Below are 21,805 nucleotides of genomic sequence, written 5' to 3'. Positions count from 1 at the left end.
TCACTGTAGAGACAAAGTGTTTGTGGTGATGCATAATGTCAGTTTTCCATCCATTTTCTTTACACCCTTCTCCCTCAGTGGGGTCGGGAGGGTTACTGGTGCCTATCTCCAGTTAACGTTCCGGGTGAGAGGCGAGGTCACCCTGGACAGGTCACCAGTCTGTCACAGGGCGACACAGAGACACACAGGACACACAACCATGCACACACATATTCACACCTAGGTGCAATTTTGGAGAGGCCAATTAACCTGACAGTCATGTTTTTGGATGGAGAAAACCCACCATGCACATGGAGAACATGCAAACTCCATGCAGAAAGACCGGGGCCGGGAATCGCACCCAGAACCTTCTTGCTGCAAGGCAACAGCTCTACCAACTGCGCCACTGTGCAGCCGGTTTTGCATTCAGTTCATGTAAATTAAATTTGGTAATCACTTGACCAGTGAACCTGTTACTGTGTTTCCTGCACCACAAATAAAGTGGGCTAAATGCAGTTTACACTAGTTTCCAGTTGTAAAACATTTGATTAAGTTTTCTTGCTCTAAAATGTTGCGCTACTCTGCTCTGGTTTATTACATTAAGCAATATGTTGAGGTTTTTTGTTGTAACATTAGAGTTTTTTGAGAACCGTTGCAAACCAAGTGGGTAATCACATTTCCAGAAAAACCGACGCAACAAGAAGAGCGCTGTGAATGTAGCAGCGCTAAATTTGTAGAGACGTCCTACATACTGCATAATGTGTGCAAATATGTTATGATATGAGGAAGAGAAAAAAAAAACAAAGATTTATCTGTACAAGAGGAACATTGTAAAGGAAGAATTTCCACAACTGTTTTTTTCTGTTGGGCTTTTGTGAGCACTTATAAATAATTCACATGCACGCATGTGGGCACGTTTGTGTGTGTAGGTGTGTGTTTTTGCATGTCTTAGCATGAAAATGCATCGGTGGGACACAGAGTGGGAAGGAAAGGGCCTCAGGGCTCATGAATTAGGGTCTAATTTTCTGTCTGATAAAACAATGACAAGCCAGAGGGTGTCCAGCGCGTTTGCATGCAATCGGTTTAGTCAGTGCTGCAGGCTTACAATGACATAGAGCTGCATCAGTGAGGAGGAGGAATGGACAATGATTCACTGTATGAGAGCTACAGTGCATATGTTTGACACAGCTCAGGTTTTTGCAAATCAAAAAAGCATATAGCATTTAGGTTTTTTGAGTTATAAAAGGCAGGTTTTGGTAAAAATGTGTAGGAGAGTATGCAAAGAGTAAAGCAGCTCATGCCACTAAATGAAAAACAAAAGTTTGCAAAGATTGAATTTTAAAATATGGATGGTATTTGTATTTCATTTAATCGTTTTTTGTGACAAGCTCTTTTTATTATTGCTTTATACAAGAGAATAACATCTCCAGCAATTAAAAAAAAAAATACTGTAGCACAATGAAGTCACTGTCGCGTTCAACCACTTTGAGATGTTTGGTCTTTGATACTGATGATGAATCCTGGCCTTTGTGTCGTTTACTTCAAACCCCACCATCTAAAATCAAGATTCATCAGAACAGGAATTGTTTTTCCAAACAGTAAAAGTCCAATACTGGTGTTTCTGGAGTCTCAGTTTTTAATTAGCCAGGTCGCCTGCTGCTGTAGCGCTTCTTCTGCTTCGAAGGTCAATAAACGCATTCAGAGATAGATTTCCTCAAAACCAGACTGCATTAAACTAAACGGCTGACAATTTATCAGCAATTAATGCCATTTTTAATCAGCTACATTATTTTATTTCTTCCATAGAGACATTTCTTTCTACTGTTCACGTTTGCAGGATCCCCCTTTTGTTTGAGTTCAATAATACAAATAGGTTACCATCAGTTGAAGCTGTTATTAACACCAGTGTTACTGCTGTTTTTAGAAATGAAGAGGAAAACAATCAAATAGAGGGAGTCAGGAATAACCCACTAACTAAAATATATAAATGCAATAAATACAGTGTAAACAACAAGCAAAATGTCACAAAAACCATTAACAATCATAACCAAAAGAGAAATATTAATATATAATAATATTTATGTCTAAACACTGCGCAAACACCGGGCAAAAAAGAAGAACAAATCACAAATTATGTAACTTTCCTATTTTACAAGCTATTAACTTTTTTTTTTGCCTGCCCAGGGGAAAAACACACCAAAATAAAGTGCTAAAGATGACACAAAGAGGTTGTGACAGTCCATGTTTGGGAATGGAAATCTATGTGTGCCTTTCGCAAAGGAAATAACTCCCCTGGCAACTGTGCCAGATCCTCCCCATTTCATGCTTTGTCAACCTCAGGATGGAGTCGTTCCAGACGGGGGAGGACCTGGGAGTAAAGCGAGGTGATCATCTGGACGCCAGAGGGAAGAGGTAAGGACCAGGGTCGGCGCATTAACCTCCGAGACCTCAATTAGACGAAGAAACAGATACCGGGTAGCAGCACGCAAGCAGCGTGACTCAAACATTTACATGCCGGCGCTACGGAACATCCAAACCATCCACTTTACGTCTGCTGCTTTCAGGTGAGCTCCTAATGATGGCTGCAGGCCTCAATCAACCTCACTCGACATGAGTTCAGCCAACGCAGCAGCGTGCGCAATATGGAAATACTCCAACAACTCAAGTGACTTGTACTTAACCTTTAAATGATACTCAGTCAAGCACAACACAATCTCTTGTGTTCGTAGCTTCAGGATAAGCTGCTGGATGTAGATTACTCACACAGGACCAATTCTTAGCAAGAAGACTTCACAAAACATCAAGCAAGTCCACATCAAGAGTCCCAGCACTGCATTGTACTTTCTAAGGGTGTAGGATCAGATTTTAAAACTATAAGGATATGAGTAGTAATTTCTGTTTCTGAAAATCCCTCAGATTATCTAAAGTCACATTAGCTGGACAAAACACAGGAAACTCAATCAAGGAAAATGACCAGTTTCTCTGATTTTACTCTTTATAGGTCTATGTTTGAGTAAAATTAACATTGTTATTTTATTCTATCAACTACTGACAACATGTCTCTGAAATTCTACGTAACAATTTAGTATTTATTTGCAAAAAAATGAGAAATTTTCAAAATAACGAAAAAAATGCAGAGCTTTCAGACCTCAAATAATGCAAAGAAAACAAGTTGATATTCATTTAGAAACAACAACACTAATGTTTTTAACTCAGAAATCAATGTTTGGTGGAATAACCTGCAGGTTTTCAATGGGGTTCAGTGCAGTGTTGTATTTGTACATATGGATAATTTTGAATAAATTTGAACAATAATTCTTTAAAATCTTTTTGTAAAATCTAATGAAGTGCAGTGATAAGAATATACACTTGTTACTTCAGGAGTCTACACTAGGAACATCGTTACTCAACGTCGTAAATGGGGTTTCCGATGTTTAAACCTTCAATATTTAGTCCTGTATTGATGTGACTGAACACCAGGAGATGAGCCTGAGACCTTGAAACAGCTACAAGTTTTAAGAGTTGAATATTGAGTTGAAATGATCAGAAGCTTGAAACCGTCTGGTCATCAGTGGTTTTTATCCCCTGTTCTCTTGTATAATAAGATGAAATGGACAGCGGAAAGGCACGATGTTGGCAGACAGTCTTCATCACTCTTAATCAATGCGGCTCTGCAAAAAGTCAATGAAGCTCCCATTAGCTGTAACTGCTGGAGCTCTATTGAATATGAACACATCCCTAAAAGCTGCTTTTCACGCTCGTTTTTCACTCATTCTTATTACTAATCGAGAACAAACTTTAGATCTAGAGAAGCTTAACTTGTGTAGTACTTTTGTCTTTTTGTTACCTTTTTCTTTTCCTTTTGGTTTGTTGTTTTGTTTCCGTTTCCTTCTAAGTCATTTAAAGTGCTTTGAACTGCCTTGTTGCTGAAAATGTCCGTCCATCCATCGACATCATCCAGCAGTTGGTTTCTATTTCTTTTTTTTTTTTTACCCCCATGTTACTCACCAGTTTCAGGAGTTTCTTAGCTTTGCCATAAAATTATTATTGCACTTTCCCCACTGGCTTTTGTTATTTACAATCAAAATTTGTGGTGGCAATATTGCTGTTTTATATCTTTCGCACTCGTGTTTTTTACGACTCCACATGTTCTCCCTGTGCAGAGGTTTCCTCCTACGGGAAACAGATTGGCTTTGCATCGATAAAACATGACTGTTATTACTGTGGAAAGATGATTATTGTCCCCATCATCCATTTTTTGCAGTTCAGTCATGGAGCCATCATAAATCACACCATGCATCAATATTTCAGGCTAATTAATACGTCTTTGAGAGCGGGGCTATTGCTAGCATGACCTATGTGCTAAGCGTGTCCTACTGCATTAAGTGGAGGACCTGCTGATGAATCAATTATCCTCCTGTCTATTGGTGAGACAAAATGTTCCTCGTAAAAGGTCAAGTGCAGCCATACGGTGGAAGGGAATGATTAATTTAATAAGACCTGCCCTCTGCTCCTACAGTAAAGGTCACACACAGACCTTAGCTTGGTGACATCCCTGACCACTTAAGAAAACAAAGAACTCGAACCTCTGACTCAGTGAAGCTGCTGCTTTGGGTACTAAGGTTAATTTCAATCAATGTGTAGAATAGATTCTAGATGTTAAACACCGATATAACCTTCCCTACAGGATGGCAAGTCTGTCTCCTGCTCAGAAGTCATTTATACACTGACTTCTTATTTTGTTGATGCAGCTTTTTAAGTTTTTGTCATGAGGCAGCAACTGTCCATGTACAAACTCTCAACTAATGTCCAGTCAGGTGGGCAAATTAACCAAAATTCATGATTCTGGAACAAGAAACCTGTAACAAAATGACACACGGTGGCTTCAAATTGTTTATTATTATAAATAAATAAGCAATAAAGTCAATAATTACACCTGCAGTAAGTTAGGGACTGAAATGATTTATATTCTTAGAAATTCTATTCTAGTTTCAAGACATTGATGATCTGGACTTTGACTGGGCCGTTTTAACCCCTGGAAATATTTTGACCTAAACTACGGCTGCAACCAATGATTATTTTTGAAATTGATTATTATATCAATTATTCTGATGATTAATTGGATAATAAAAACTTCACACTTGAGGTTTTTTTTTAAACCATTTAAACCTTTTTTTTAAATTCAATGTTAGACATGCATAACAAAATGCAAACAAGCAAATAATTCAATTTCATTATAAAGAAAGAAAATAAACATTTTATTGTACTTCAGTGTACATTTGATTATTTATAGAAAAGGTGCTTAGAAGAAGATTTTGGTTTCTGTCGTATTTAAACCAGATGAAGCTGAAACTTGCACTTGAGGATTTCTGGGTAGAATATATTTATAGACAATGAAGTATTTATTAAGTGAAAATCTATATATTTTTTTAACAGTTTTGGCTTAATTACTGCTCCAAGTTTGTTGTTTCAGCATGTAGCCTCTTTAACTGCATGCTCCAGTTAATGACATAAAACTCAGAATATAACATTAAATTGTGTCGCTGGCACCAATTTTAAGAGGTATGAATACTTTTGCAAAACTATCCTTGTGCGTCTGCTGCTTTCAGGCTCATTTTTATTATTACTGCCCTTCCCAAATGCATTGTAGATTAATAAATGAAACCAATATCATTTAAATATAAAACAGATAATCATGGTTTATATATCAGGCTATCATCACCTAAAATATGAGACTAATTTGAGTCTTATTTCATGCAGTCACCCTGCATACAGTATTTGCACCCTAATCCAGCATTACCCTGCTTGGCAGCATCTCATATCCTCCTCAGCCTGCATCATCCTACACAGTTCATCCCAATCATGCATTCAGGAGGGATATATCTATATCTATAGTTTGCATGATGTGCTTTCTCCCTATCGCTCCATGATGAACGACACCCATCTCAGAGCGGTTGGCTAATTAATCTCCATTAATCTGAGTCAAGCAGCTGCTGTCACCAGCCTCAGAGCCTACAAATCCCTCTCACACACAGGAAAACCAAACCACTGTGTACCGAATCCAAGCAGCCGGCCACAGACGCTTTCAGAGAGGCAGCCAAGCCTGAAAAAAACTAAAAACTACAGAGCAGAGCAGAGCTGGTGTCGCCATCGCAACAGACGACGTGGAAGAGTGCTCTTCGCTTATGTAATTAGGTGATTAACACATATGGGGAAAAGTGACAATCACAACTTGACTTCAAGCATCGCTAGTTATGTGATATGTTTGCACTGGGATCCTTGGATCTGAAAAATGGATCTAAGGAGTTTTAATTTTCAAATGTCGTTCAATTTAACAAGGTTTATCTGATTCCTTGCTAGTTAAGACAATGTTCCCTAAGTACTGGTAATAAGAAAAGAAAGGGCCTGTGTTAGAGCCCTGAGGTACACCACGACTAACTGAGCGGTAGAGCTGACGACTTCTTTGCTTATTAGACCCATAATGAAAAATCCGACGTTGTACCTAATTTATCTGAATGAGGGTTTTGTTAAAATGCAACACAATCCACAAGTATAGCCACCCTGTAAATCCAAAAGCTTTGTCTTTTTTTTTTTACCTTTCATAAAATCCTAAATCTTTTGCTGCCAATTACTTGTTTATCAGAGTTCCTGTGTTAAAGTTTGAAGCTGCTGCCTTGACTGTATTAATAGAAAGTTATAGGTCAGCAGCTCTTTTCTATTTCTATCAACACGAACCAGAAGATTTTAAGTTTTTAAGAAATCCAAAATTTGACACATTATAGTTAGTTTTATTTTTTTGTGGGAATTAAAGGTGTCAATAATATGGAAGACGTAAATGTATATAAAAATAAAGGCCAAATTTTTTTTTTTCGTTGTTGGTTTAAAGCATCTATTTAAGATTGAATTATTTCAAGGTTTGAGTTTACAGCAGGTCTGAACAAATGCTGAAAATGTTTTAACATTTAATTAAAGCTGAATTATTTACTTAATGCCAAACAAATCATTAAAAAAAATAATTTTAATCATCTTTCTATTCAAACGTATTAAGATGTAAAAGCTCTGATTTCAGTCCCAGAAAAAGCTAAAGAAAGTGTTTTTGATCAAACTCAGCTGCACCAGCTCTGTCAGGAAGAATCGTACAACATTTCAGAAAATGCTGAAGGACACCCAAAGAGCTCTCATCGTTTTGGTTACACTAAGTGACCCTAAACAGTAACAGCTTTTTCTGAGTACATGTCAGAGACTGACAGTGTGCAGTGCATGATAACATACTGTATTTGTACACATTCCTGAAACAGAAAAATTAGGTAAGAGAGAAAAAAAACAACACTGCTGTGAACTTGCTTGTGTGCTTTCTTAGAAACAAAATAACTTACATCCGTTTCCCCTTGGGGTTTAGATTTGCTTGTTTAAAATGACAAAAAAATGTTCGAAAAAGATTAAGGTTAGCGGAAGCCTCCAGAGAATTACTGGAACGCCCAACTGGGTGACTAAGAAAGTCAGTTTGGGTGTTTTTGGTAGAATGCACACTTACTCTGCCAGCTCCTCCAGGCTCCGGTACACATCATCCTCATTCAGAGCGGTGTCCTCGGACGGGAAGGGCCTGATGCACAAACAGAGCACACACACATCCAGAGATGGTTACAAAACACTTTATCGACACACACCCACATAAACACGACGCTCTGTCTCAGGTAGAAAAATAACCAGTTGGGAAACTTGGTGTTCCATCTGTCAGCTTGTCGCTCCTCGCTCCATCACTTCAGCAGCTAAACAGCAGGGACTATTCAACCGAGGGACCCCCATCAGTCACAAACAACGTTGTCAAAACACATCAAAACGCTGCTGCTGACAGATAAGGAGCCCGCCGTCCTCCGAGAACCAACTTTACTACTAGGAATTCAAGGCAGGGAAGCTGGCTGTTTTTTTCTCTCCTCCTCCTTCCAGATTGATGGGCAGGAGTCGGAGAAATCCATTCAGGATTTCGACCATCGCTCAACAGTCTTCAGGGACAACGCAAGCAAAATAAAAACTTCTTTCTGCGGGGCGTGACCTTCAGCGCTCGCAGAAAACAAACTGTCCTGGTGTGAGACAAGCTGGACACAAAAACCCAACAAATAAATAAAACGTTGTGCTGAGATTCGTGTTTCGTGAGGATCGTCTGCTTTGAATCCCTAATTTCGACAAACACTCCAAGAAGGCTGCTGCTTACCTTGTTTATCTGGGTAAATTTATCCAAACTGGTGTTAGTGATGTCAGATTTCTGGAAGCTTTTAGTTGGAAGTGTAGGATTGGATTTCAAAGGGGTTAATGATGCCATTTCTCTCCAAGAGCTGCACATTAAGGCCTAATAAATTACTTCTGAAAGCCTTGTAATCTACACTGCTGCAGCATTCTCAGTTAAATGACAGTCTAGGGTATTATGCCACAAAGTAGAGATGGGCGATGGAGAATTTGATCCTGACATTTTATCGTATTTATTTAAAAGTGGCATGAAAAAACAATTTACAAATTCTTTTAGGAAAAGAAACAGGCGTCTTTTGGACACCAACTACATGAAGAAGTGTGATTACAATTTGTATACTACTTGATCATCAGTCAAGTCATATTTTAAGTTTTTGAAGCCTTTAAGAATCATTAATAAGAATTTATCAATATTGTTCTTTATGTTGTCTATCACAATCCCAGTAAAACACATCAAGTTTTGTGGTTTTAATCTGAGAAATGTGGAAACATTCAACGTTTATGCTGACAATAAGAGACCAAAGAGAAATAAAATAATAATTTGTGCATGTCATGTCGCTGTCTAGACAGACAAGTTAGCCTGGAGCCAATATGGCGACAGTTTAGTGTCACAGACAAGACCTTCAAAGTGAAAGCACTCTCCTCTGTGTTAGCTCTCTGCTTTTAAACCCTTTTTACTGTATTTAATCCCAAGATATGATCAAATGACTCACACACTTCCCTGTGGTGTGCGTCTCTCCAAAGAGGCAGTGGTTAGCGGCTAATTGCTCCACTTTATGTCTAAATGTAAGTGGGTAAACTGGACTCTAGCTGTGGATTTCATGCCTCGCGTGTGATTGTGACATCAGTAATCAGCCTCTGCTTAATTAAAGCAACAATCACACCGAAAGCCCGGGTCAGTCATCGAACTAATGAACGCTGGGCGAGATAATCAAAGGTCAGCAGCCTCACGCAAACAAACGCGTCCTGAAGTCTCATCTGTCTTTTCTAAATCCTTCTCTCGGAACAATTTCCTCGTGTTTTACAGCCGGTAACTTTATTAAAACATGTAATTTCCAAAGCTAATTACGAGTCTTGCTTCCAAGAAATCTGCCTCATCTGATTTATGTCAAGCTCTCGCTCGCTGTTATGAAGCGCACAGGGTGCCTCCTCCAGAGTGCAATAACACACCCACATTTGATGACCCCCTCCAATGAAGTGTGCATTATATTTTAAGTTATTAATGGAGTCCCGCAGGGCAAAATCTAATTACACAGTAGTTTGTGGAGCTCCGCGCACGCATTCATCATCCCTGTGCTCCTCCGTGGAGCCGAGCAATGTCCACTGCTGCAGTTTTCATTTCCCCTAAATGGTGCAACCAGGTGTAATTGAACTCTGTTCCTAATTTCATCAAGGCCCCTCTGATGAGCCGACACTCGGCGATTTATCGCTGCTCTGTGGGCTTTTACACATGCATGTTGTTCACGTCTTTATCACGCAGGCTGAAAGGCTGAAAAACATAAGTTTATGTAATTTTACATTTTCTATAATGACCGCCTCTTGTATAACAAGTATTCACACGCTTTATAACTTGACATTCGGTTATGGGTTTAAATCAATTTTGTGGATGAAAATAATATATGGTTTTTAAAATTTTACTACTTTTCAAGTAGTATTTTTTATTTTCAAAACAACATTTTGAACAGTGCAGCTAAAACAACTTTTATAATCCAAAGAGACATTTCTGGTCAATTTTACAATTTCCTGACTATTTACAGGCAAACAACTTTATTTTAGTTTTGAAGGACTTCAGCTCTGCATCCAGTTGAAGAAGGAAACTGGCAGGTAGATTTGCATGTTTTCTTTAATTTATATAGATTAGCTGTTTTTATACTTTAGAGCTTTATGAAATTGTGTTTCCATTTTGGTGTTGCTTACATTTCTTAATGTTAAATTTATTTATATAGCACTTTAAAACGGGTATAAAACTGCACTAAAGTGCTGTACAAGAACGACAACACAAATGACAAAACAGAGCACAAAACAATACATATGCCAAAGAGTAAAAATGAGTTTTAAGAAGCGATTTAAAACGATCCAGGCTGTTGGCAGATCTAATCTGGAAAGGTAAGTTATTCCATAAAACAGGAGCAGCAACAGAAAAAGCTCGATCTCCTTTCCTCTTAAGTCGAGTCCAAGGAAATGTCAGTAATAACTGATTATTTGATCGTAGGGTTCTGGACACAGACCGGAAATTTAAAAGGTCCCGAAGATAAGGGGGGGCCAACCCATTTAAAACTTTATAAGTTAACAAAAGAATCTTAAAATCTATTTGATAAAAAACAGGCAGCCAGTGTAAAGATGCCAGAGTTGGTGTTATATGGTCATGCTTCCTGGTTCCAGTCAGAAGCCGTGCTGCAGCGTTCTGGATCAGTGAAGTCGCTGAATCTGTGATTTATCCATCCCTGTATATAAAGAGTTGCAGTAATCCAGGCGAGTTGTTATGAAGGCATGGATGAGTCCTTCAAAGTCCTTAAAACAGAAGTAAGATTTAACTTTTGCTAAAAGCCGAAGGTGGCAGAAATTTGATTTAACAACAGAACTAACTTGTTTGTCTAACTTTAAAAAGCTGTCAAAAGTGAAACCAAGATTTCTAGCAGAGGTTTGATAAGACCGAGCCAAGGAACCAAGAATCTGATCTGGGTTTGTAGTCTGAAGTTTTTGACCAAATAACAGAACTTGAGTTTTGCTTTCATTGAGGTGAAGAAAGTTTTTTTTCATCCATAATTTAACTTCAGTTAAACCGTTTAGCAACTGCTGAAGAGAATCATTTTGCATTTTAAGGGGCAAATAAATCTGGATGTCATCTGCAAAGCAATGAAAGGAAATATTACATTTTTGAAAAATCTTACCAAGAGGCAGTAAATACAAGATTAACAAAATGGGCCCTAAAATTGACCCTTGGGGAACACCATACTTTAAAGGTCTCTTATGTGCTCTTTCAACACTGAAGATGAATAAACCAATCAGATTCGCCTACAGATTATTAAACCTTTAAAGGTGCAGATCAGTTCATTGTGGAGGACTTAGCTTGGTCATTTTCAACAATAATAAAGACACTTGGTGCTTCTTTCTGCTTCTGGTCATTAATAACCAGGGAAATCCTCAACAGCTGATCTTCTTAATCTTGGGCTTCATCTTCTTTGTTTCAGTCATCCTACTTCTAGCCTTGGTTCTCTTCCTCCTGATCCGTCTTTTCTCGTCCAGCACTTGATCATGCTGGTCCTGATGGATGAGATGGATGGACTCATCCATCTAGGTCTTCTTCTACTTGGTCATCTTAGAGTTTTTCATCTTGGTCTTTATCATTTTGACTTCATCTTAGTCTCATTTACTTTTGTCTTTCTCCTATTTTTTTGGTCTTATGATTCTTCATGTTCCCGTTCTTCATCTTGTTTTAACTGCCCCCTCTAGTGGTCGCCACAGAGCACCAACTATTTTGTTCATTGCTTTATTAATTCTGAATTGCTTGACTGTTAAGTATTTTCCTCTTACTGTAGTTTGTTGCTGTTCAGTCAGCAGCCACACCCTGCAAATTTTCATCAAAATGTTTCTTTTCCAATGGATTCACCACAAGTCACATCACTGTTTTTTTTTGTTCTCTCCAGATGAGCAAGGTTGTGCCATCGGCAATCCAAGTCACATTTGTTGACATGTGAACTTTGTGCTTGTGACACCTTGAGCACCACAAAACCCTCAGGTTCCCGTAGCATGATGCTAAAGCTGAGGTCAGAGGTCAGAGCCCCGAACACACGAGGAAACAGCAGAGATCAGCGAACATGGAGGGCAGGGTTACAGTGGGGTTCGCTGAGGACAGGAAGGATAATCAGCAGGAAAGAGGATGAATAATAAGTGACACAGGCTTATACTGTGGGTGAGACGGATAAACAGGAGGTCAACTCAAAGCACAGCCAGAGGGCCGAAAACCAAGGTTATCGGGATGGTAAGCGAATAAGTAGCTACAGGACAAACTGTTGAAATATTTTAAATAATCAGTTTGCCAAACGTGGTAAAATGTTATTATTTAAAAGGGTGATGACTGTATCTTTTGTTACATCACTGAACAACCCAAAGCCCCACAAGATACGACTCAGACTTTTCAAAATGTGAAGCTTTCTATCGCCTGAGAGGAAAAAAATTTAATAAAAAAATATCTTCTCTTCGGATTCATCTGCATTAAATTAGTAGAGCACTTTTCAGGATGTTGTAAAGTCAGACCCGTTTAAAATTTAGCAAATACTAAAGCAATTAAAGGCCAACGTTACAGAGATGAGCTGCAGCGCGTCAACGAGGCCCAACAGCAGCCAGCAGGCGGATCAATCGTCACGCCTGAAGTGATTTCGTCCACCGATTTTTAAACACAAGACTTGCTGTCTGCTCTGAACGTAAAGATTCAAGAGGTTTGGGTCAATGTTTGACCTGAGCCCTGGAGAGATGGAGAACATCTTCTAAATGACGTTAAAGTCGTTAAAGTGTTCTGCTTACTTTGCATTATTTAACACCTTAAGAACGGAAAAACAAAACTGAATCGAATAGAACCAAGAAATGAAACACAATGACTAAAGGTAAATGTTGAAGGCAAGGTAAAGATGATTATTATTATATTGATTATGGTTAAATCTTGTGTGCCACACATTTGTGCTTTAATGTGACAAATCCAACATTTACTATTTGAGGTGAATTATTATTTCAACCAGGTTTCTATGGTTCTTGGTGGAGAAACTGGCCCACAGCATCATGAACTCTCCACTGTACTTAAACGCAGTCATTAGGTGTTTTTATGTATATTTTTCCTTTATTCTACACTGAACCCACTGCAGCGTTTATCTGCTGAAAAGCTCAATCCTAGTTGCAGGTTCAGTCGTTTCCAGCTTTGTATATATTACTCTGACTTCAGCTCTGCGGTTAGCATTAATAGAAAAAACTTTGGTTGCAGTGTTTTTAATAAGCGTGAGACCTGTGGATTTTTTCCTCCCCCAAGTTAAATAAAAGCAGTCGAGGAAAAGGTTGTAGATGTTTCTGTGTGAGATTCCTCTGCTGCAATAAAAAGTGATTTATTCTGAAGCGCTTTTATCCCCCACAGCGCTCCCGGGGGTGCCAATAAGTGTGGGCGGGGGCAACGTGATTTGTGTACTCCAAGTACAAAGCAAACCACACGGCTACCAGCGTTTGGCACATTCATTTTGGCCAAGAAAACCGTATTATGCAAACAGATTTTCCCCTAGGATTTGTCTCAGTGAACCAAATAATAGACTTCTGCTTTGCGTTGTTGTTCAGGCCTTGTTACAAACATGATCGCAGTGAATAAAACCTTTTTTGATATATTGTTGCCTTTGGCTATTAACATTATAAATCAACTCAAGGACACTTTATTGACTCTCTGATTATTTGGACTGCCACAATTGACATTAATCTTAAATTTAATACAAAAACATCAACAGTCACATCTATATACAGATCTGTTCTGGGCAACAAAGCCTTCACACACACACTGCATCAGTTCCCAAATCTCTAGCGGTGTGGATCAAATCAGTACACGACCCTGACCTGCAGGTGGGCTTATGGGTGTTATGCTAACACAATGATTCTGCTGCAACACCCAGAAACTTTTCAGGCATTTTTCAGAAACCACTTTGTCAAAGAAGTACCTGGCAGGAAACTTCTCGGAACTTTGTTCCTTTGTTCTGTTTTTCAGAAGGACAGGCTCTCTGTGTAACCACGATGACACTCGTGGTGCAGATCCAGCCACAGGATTCATCGGTATTCAGAAGGTGGATGACCAAAAAAATGATTGCCATGGCAACCGACAACGATTTGAATGTGAAATCTGTGTGCAAAATGTTGGCCAAGGTTTTATTCTGGAAGACGAGCGAGGCTCAGTCAGATTAATGCTGATGCAAACTTGCTCTCTTTTTGCAAGAAAAGTGTTTTTGAATTCTTCAAATAGTTCACATTTAATCAACAACATTCAATGTTTTATTATAATAAATGTGTGGTAGCTCTTCCTTATTGTCTTTCTTTTGGTTTGTTGTTTTGTTTCCTTCTAATTCATGTAAAGCACTAATCTAATTAAAATTACCTTACTTTACCGTTAACCCTGTTGTACGTCCAAAGGTTTAACAATCACAAAGTTTAAATTATTTAAAGGGATATTGCTAAGGGCATTTAAAATTGTGCTGTATTAAAAACAATAAGTGTAGGATTTCTTTGTCAAGTTTAACATGATGATCTCTGCTCTGTAGGTCATCATTTCTTTTACCTTCACCGTTGTGTTGCTGTTAATTGTTATTTATTGAATATAACACAAAATCAATTATGCTTATTGTATGTGCTGTACTGGTAAAAAGCTTGGACTTAACTTCTCACTGTTCACAAACAGATATTGATTTTGACTCTTTGCTGCATTGTTACAAACACAGTCAGCGTGCTTTGTTTGTCTTTATTAATAACAGGGGACATGCCTCCTCTTTTGCCCACCGCCCACTTCTTTCTCCCCTCTTTTCATTTCCTGGCGCAGCTCCTAATGGGTGAACGCCACCAACTTATCACTAAGCCAGATGAAATGGCTTTTTACATGGCGCCTGTGAGCCACCAAGCTCCAAGCAGACTGAGCGAATGAGGAGATCAGAAGGCCAAAGATAGAGAGAGTCCCTGAGCCTTGAAGAAAAATGACTAGTCTTCATTTAATAAAGGATCTGACTCAGAATGACGCAGGGCCGATTTGAGTGACAGATGGAACAGCATTGTGGAGGATTTCTTCCCCTGAAAGATAACGCTGGAAAAAAGCTGCTGCTAATTGCCTAAAATGTAAATTGACTTTTAAATGCGCATCAGATGTTAATAGCATCATCCATTTCAATGCAGTGCCTATAAATAAAATAAGGGTGGGCCGTTTCACAATGGCTTTTTTCTTGACACTGATATTCTCGGAGTGGCTGAAGCAATAAATGAGTGATTTGTGTGTCGCACGCTTACCTGATGCCTTTGATTTGTGCAATGCTGTGGTGGGAGATCCTCGACAGGGCAGAGATCACCTGAAACACACAAAAACAGAAAAATAGTTATTCATTTGTCTATTTTTATGACTTCATAGTAAGAAGAGCAAAGCAGGAAATGTGTTCAGGAAAGTAAAGCTGCTTGTTGATTTTTTTCCATAATTTTTTCTGAACTTGCGTTACTTAATATTAACTAGATGCTGCAAATGAGCCATTTAATTAAGAGCGCATTAAATTGAGATGAAGATCTAAATACTCTAAACCAGGGCGACAAACTCATTTTCATTTTGGGGCAAATCAAGATCCTGAATGCTCTTAAAGGGCCGGTTGTGCCTGATCACAAACTGTTAAGATATCAATAAATCCTTCAAATTAAATATTATTGAACTTATTTCAGTCCTTCCAGGATTTTGTGATTTTTTTTTGTAATAAAAAAAGTATTTGTGGTGATAATTTGCAATATTTGAGCTTAATTATGACATCCTGATTGATATAATTTGGCAGTGAACAGATAAAAACTGCATTTATTTGGCTGATAGCATAATATTTAAGCCGTTTAATCTTTAGTCTAGAATCTAAAGGGCCACATAAAAAGCTGTGGCGGGCCGGATTTGGCCCACGGGCCTTCAGTTTGATACATACACTCTAAAGACTTAAAGAAGTGTGTTAACCTTGGAGATAAAACCCTCAAAGAGTGAATCACCAACCTATAAACCGGCAACTTAAATTTCCGTAATTTAATGTTTTTTTTATTTTACAACCATCATTTTAAAGTCAGTTTTGGCATAAAAAGGTTCATTTTATCCTTGTAAAGATTTATTACCGCTCATGTGTCACACAGAGCCGGGTTTGTGGTTGAGTACCGCAGATGGCACGCTTGCAGGGTAATGCAAGAAATCTCGCACACAAATGCAACAACACAAACCTCGTCTCCTATGCCTCATTACCCTCTCCTGGGTGTGTTTCAGGTTGCAACACCATGGCAAAGCCAGATGTCTCCCTGACAGGAAGGATAAAGTTGTTATCTCAGCCCCTCTTTGGAGGCAGGTGTGTCATCCACAACCTCTCGTCAGAGTCCCTCTTCTCTAAGCACACAATGCGACAACATGGCACCCGTGGTGTTCATTATTCCAGTTGAGCCTGTGCTAATGACTCTCCTGAATAGGAGGCTGGGCACTTTAGGACCGTGAAGCACTTCTACAGAAGTGCTGTTGACCAAAACCTTAAACTCTCCATTCACGGTGTTTAACGTAATCAGCCAGACCAGCGATTATAATGAGCGTTTGTTCATCGTCTTCATTTACATTTAAGTGGTGAATTACAGAGGATATTTGCTCAAAAGACTAATAAGTTTTTTTTTTCTTGTGTAATAGAAGTTGCTGATATAATGGGTCCAATGCAAAGTAAATATACAATTAGATCATTTAGATTGAAGGTACACAATGTGCATAGCCGTGTAAAATTCCTTTTTTTATGTCAGGGAATGATAGATAATCTCAATATTTCCACTTTTAATATAAGAAATCTTGTAAAAAGGAAAGGAACTTAAAGTATCCTCCATCTAAAGAAGCTCGTGCTGTTAAACAAAAAACACCCAGACCCAAATTCAAACCCTAAGAGAGAATGTGGTACAGTTTTATGAAATCAAACCTGAACTCAGCAGAACATAAAACCTAAGAAACATTATACCCACATTGAAACATGGTGGTGAAAGTATCATGCTGTGGGGTCACTTTTCTTTACATGGAACGACAGACAAGTTTATCAGGGTGTTGAAATAGTTACAAATTTCAAAACATTTGTTTACCACAGAAATGGATGGATTATTTACCAAATGACACTTCCTGACATTTATGAAGACTCCTTCATGTTCATGTCAGTCTTATGCACACCCCTTCAAATAAACTGTTACCAAACATTTATTTAATCGGGTGGAGTAGTACAGAGTCTGTAAGCCACACAGAAGGAGAAAAGATGATCAAGATGTCTAAGGACACATCCATCAGGCTCCCTGTGGCTTTCTGCCCGCCCTGTCCTGCTGCATAAAGAGATCACATATGGTGTCGTTGCCCCACTGACTTTATTAGCTGAAAAAGTCTGAATTATCTTCCATTTTCTGAATTAAACAAAGCACATATCACATCAACCAAAAGGCAGCAAATATAAAATGTCAAAGAAACCATCAGACGGCAGCGAACGCCAGCATTTAAGAGCTATTAATAATTAAATATGGCCTGGTGTGATCAGCTGGGGTGGCTCTTTCTAAACACAGCTGCCTTCAGCTCAGGTTGGTCCCATTTCAAAGGATGGCCAAGCCACTGGCTTCCTCCCAGAGATAGGTCACAGGAGGAGCGCAGCCTGCCAAGACCAGACTGCAGCACGCCAGCGCCGCACGTTAGCGTAACGTTCACACATTACAGGGCGAAGCCAAGCTCAAGTTAACTTTCCTCAACATCAGGGGTTTGCTCTTGAAGACTGTGTTTTACAATTAGTGGCTGTAGGGGCTGTTTCTGCCACGTGACCTGGACGCTGATGAAACGGGGAAGTTGGACACATTGCTAGACTTGAGGAGTTGGCAGCGCATGAGAGCTTGAAGCCTCAAATATGCCGTGCACTCAGTTTTCTTAATTTGATTATGTGAGCTGGCAGAAAGTCTGGAGAAACAGAGAGAGTGAAGCATCCTTTAAGATGTGCAACACCTTTACTCGACACCTAAAGCACAGTGGTCAGCTGTGCTTTAGGCTTCCTTGACAAATTAATAAATGAATTAATGGATAAACAAACTAACAGACGGATTAATGGACAAGTGAATGGATGGATGCAGAGATCAACGGGTGAACAGATAAATGAACAGATGGACAAACGAATGGACAGACAAGTGGATGAATTAGTGGACGAATAGATAAATGAATAGATGGATGAACAAATGAATGAATGAAAAGCAAAATATAACGACAAGTGGACAAACTAATGATTTGATGGTTCAACAAATAAACTAATTATTGAACAAATGAATGACTAGTTGGATGAACAAATGAATGGAAGGACAAATGAACAAACTGATGGATTTTCTTTTCTCGTTTTCATCCAGAACAGGAAGTCAGTATAACCTCCGCCGTGTTTCATCGTGCCTCTGCTCTCCTCTGAGGTGGTCTATCTGTTTGATTGCTCTTTCTTCTTAAGGTCCGTGTTTTCCGTTTCCCTTTCAGCCTCCAGCTCCCCCCCTTCCTAATCTGATCCTTTGATGCGGTCCGAGCCTTCGGATCTCTGCACATTATTAGTTTCCTTCTTATCTCTTTCTCCCCTGGGACTCTTAACTCAGGGCTCGCCGGAGAAAACAGAAGCATCTCTAACCTCATTAGGAATATGGGAAAGACAAGTCACACAATAGCGTGATAACTTAAGTTGCTCTCGCCCCAAACCATTATACTACTTTATTCCAAAGCCCACACAGATCCTCCATCCAGGCCTGCGCCTCCGCCAATGAGTTCTGAACCCAAAACCAATTTCCATGTCACACTTCATGTCTAGGAAGAGCTTTTACAGCGAAATGAAGCCAAATGGAAAAACACGCCAACCTTTTTTTTTTTATGTCTGGTCAAGCGGACCACCGTCTCAGCTGGGCACCAGGCCCACGCCACATGTGACCACCCTGCAGCCAATAAAGCGACCTGCAGCTAGCGGTTCACCGTGGCAACCAGGGATCGACTGAATATGCATCGTCACAAATTATCACAACGAAGCTGCAGCTGGGCGTCAGGGTGTGGCTGGGATCTGATTAGGAATGGAGAACTTCAATGAAAATACAATACTAACTAAACAAAACCTGATACAGTCATCACATGATTTCTTTTTCAAACACAACTCAATGGATTCACAGGGAGCAATTGAAAAAAAATGGTACAGTTAATAAAAGATTAATCTTTTTGTCTCCCAACTTCTCAATTCCTGCCTACATCGCTACCTCCCCTCGTTCTCTTTCATATTTATGAAATATTAACATGCTGATAAGGCAGCATTGCTCTGGTCCTGCCAGCCTGATGAAATGGGTTCCATGAAGCAATGGGGCATTGAGTGGGAGCGCTGGGAGCAGATGGCAGAGAGGAAACCCTTCATGTACATCAATAATAGACAGACAGACAGAGGAGGAACGGCTGAATCCCTCTGCCCTCAGGATTTTCTGCCATTTACAAACCCACTCTGCCATTTCATGTCTCTGATTCTGTCCTTTTTAACTCTCCTGTGGGTGCGTGAGTAGATAGTTCACACCAAGCACGGCATTCATGGAATACAGACAAAATATTCCTGTAAAATGAAGGGATTTACACATAAAATGCCAAGTATTTTAAGTTGGCAAAGTAAATGGAAAATATTGACTAAAATCCGGGTTTAGTTTTTATTGCAGGGGTTTGTTTTGTTCCTTCTATTTTTAATTTTTCAGGCTTCAGGAACAATCAACAATTTTCACCGATTTCCAGAACTCTTTAAAGTCTGACCTGCTGATTCTGATTTTGGTCCAATTCTTAATTCTCTGTCTAAGGAACATACAGCTCTGAAAAAACAAAGAGTCCACTACACTGGAGACTTCATGGTTATTCCACCAAATATCGATTTATCAACTTTTCCTGAGTTAAAACGTTAGTATTGTTGTTTCTAAATGAATATTAACTTGTTTTCTTTGCATTATTTTGATCATTTCTCATTTTCTGCAAATTTTTTTACTTGAAATATTGGAGACATGTTGTCAGTACTTCATAGAATAGAAAAACAATGTTCATTTTACTCAAACTTATGCCAATAAAGAATAAAATAAGAGAAACCGATTTTAAGTGGTCTCTATTTTTTCATATCTGTGCATGTTTTAGTATAACTCCAAAGTTAATGTATGAACAGTGATCATAAAAAAGTGCAGGCTTTTATGGCAGGATAAATCCAATAAAGATTATTAATTAGAAACAATTAAAGAAAGACAATAAATGAATATGTTAGTACTTTGAGGGGTTATTAAAAATAACATTAAAAGAACTTCTACTACATCTAGAATGTTTTTTTAAACGTTTCTCAAATAAATATATTTGAGTAAATGTAACAGAATCAAGATCTTAAAAATTCCTGATAGTTTCATGTGCAAAAAAATGTTTATTTCTGTCATTCCAGATAAAGGCTGACGGTAAAGACACAGTTTAATGCTCTGACTCAAATAGCTTGAGTGCGCACACACACACACACACACACACACACACACACACACACACACACACACACACACACACACACACACACAAACACACACACAAACACACGCACACACACACACCCACACACACACACACACACACACACACAGCGGTGCAGCTCTGAACCATGAGGACGAGGCGCAGAGCCTCATGAATGACGGCGCTCGCTCTCCCGGCAAATTGGTGAAAGCCATCAGGAGCCTTAATAAATCCCGATTCCTCTCAGATTGGCACCTGCCACATCGCGCTCCAAATCTCTTCAAAGCAGACCCGGCAGCTGCTTGATTATAGGGGATTTCACTGCATATGTGTGGGCAAGAAAAGCCCGCAGGCCGGCCTGCAGAGCCGGAGGAGGCCTGCCTCTGATCTAAAGACGCATCATGAGCTTCATCAGAACCAAATCCAACAGCTGGAAGCGCGCAGGCGGAATCTACGGCGTTCCTGCTTACGGCAAACATGAGCAACGCGTGTTAGCTTAACATGATGCAGATGGAGTTAAGCGTTTCAAGCCTTTCTGTGATGCCTTTCCTCACAGCCGTCAATAGAGTATTGATGGGAATATGTACCGGCCGATCAATTCAGGAGCTTATTTAACTTCGGGACCTACAGCATCGATTTGCCCTGAGCCTCGGTGAAAAAAAGGGCAGCGGTGGCAAATAGTGCCGCATGGATCGCTGCAGCCTCGTCCACAGCCGCCGATGCGCCGCGGCCTGGTCTGCGACCCGTCACGTTTCACACGACATGCGCGCGCGCGCGCACGCTCGCTTTATGCACGACGACGCCTGCATGTCAGGAGGTGTGTCTACATGTGTGACTCAAAGCAGACACACATGAACACACACACCGTGGATCTATCACGGTTTGAAAACAAAAAGTTCCACACAGAAGCTGCATATTTCTCTGTGGAGGTTTGAGGCTTTTTTCATGCATGAAAGTTCATAAGAAATATTTTCATAAATGTCAGATTTTAAATATGGAAGATGGTAAAAAAAAAAAAAGTGAGAAAAGAAACAAGAAAACAAATAAAAGGATCAACAGGAAGATGGTAGTGGATGGGTGGATGAATGGAGAGAGAAATTGGATGGATACAGAGATGGATGGATGGATGGATGGATGGATGGATGGATGGATGGATGGATGGATGGATGGATGGATGGATTTCCTCTATCATTCCAATAATTTACCCAAACAGCTCCTTTATACCAGATTTTGTTTATTTACAGTAGAGGAACACGGCCCTGTCAGGCTGCGGCACTGAAGCAAGCAGAGAGCCACATGTTGACCTGAAAGAAATCTGTGAAAGTGAGAATT

The 21,805-nt window shown here is 39.5% G+C and overlaps 1 protein-coding gene across 12 annotated transcripts in view; it reads right to left on the bottom strand.

Annotated features, from left to right (window-relative positions):
- vav2 (vav 2 guanine nucleotide exchange factor) overlaps window positions 1-21,805 on the bottom strand; it is a 195,262-nt gene that overhangs the window by 45,751 nt on the left and 127,706 nt on the right. For all 12 annotated transcript variants that reach the window (XM_081613751.1, XM_081613754.1, XM_081613759.1 and 9 more), the window contains 2 exons: window positions 15,238-15,296; window positions 7,514-7,582 (listed from right to left, as the gene is read on the bottom strand). In XM_081613751.1, coding sequence (XP_081469877.1) covers window positions 7,514-7,582; window positions 15,238-15,296 — 128 coding nt within the window. The remainder of the gene's footprint in view (window positions 1-7,513; window positions 7,583-15,237; window positions 15,297-21,805) is intronic.

The sequence above is a fragment of the Poecilia reticulata genome, chromosome 12 (assembly GCF_904066995.2).
Source record: "Poecilia reticulata chromosome 12, P_reticulata-male-v2, whole genome shotgun sequence".
In the NCBI taxonomy this organism is placed as follows: domain Eukaryota; kingdom Metazoa; phylum Chordata; class Actinopteri; order Cyprinodontiformes; family Poeciliidae; genus Poecilia; species Poecilia reticulata.
Note: the sequence above shows the minus strand (reverse complement) of the source record. Positions and strands in the feature narration are given on the sequence as shown.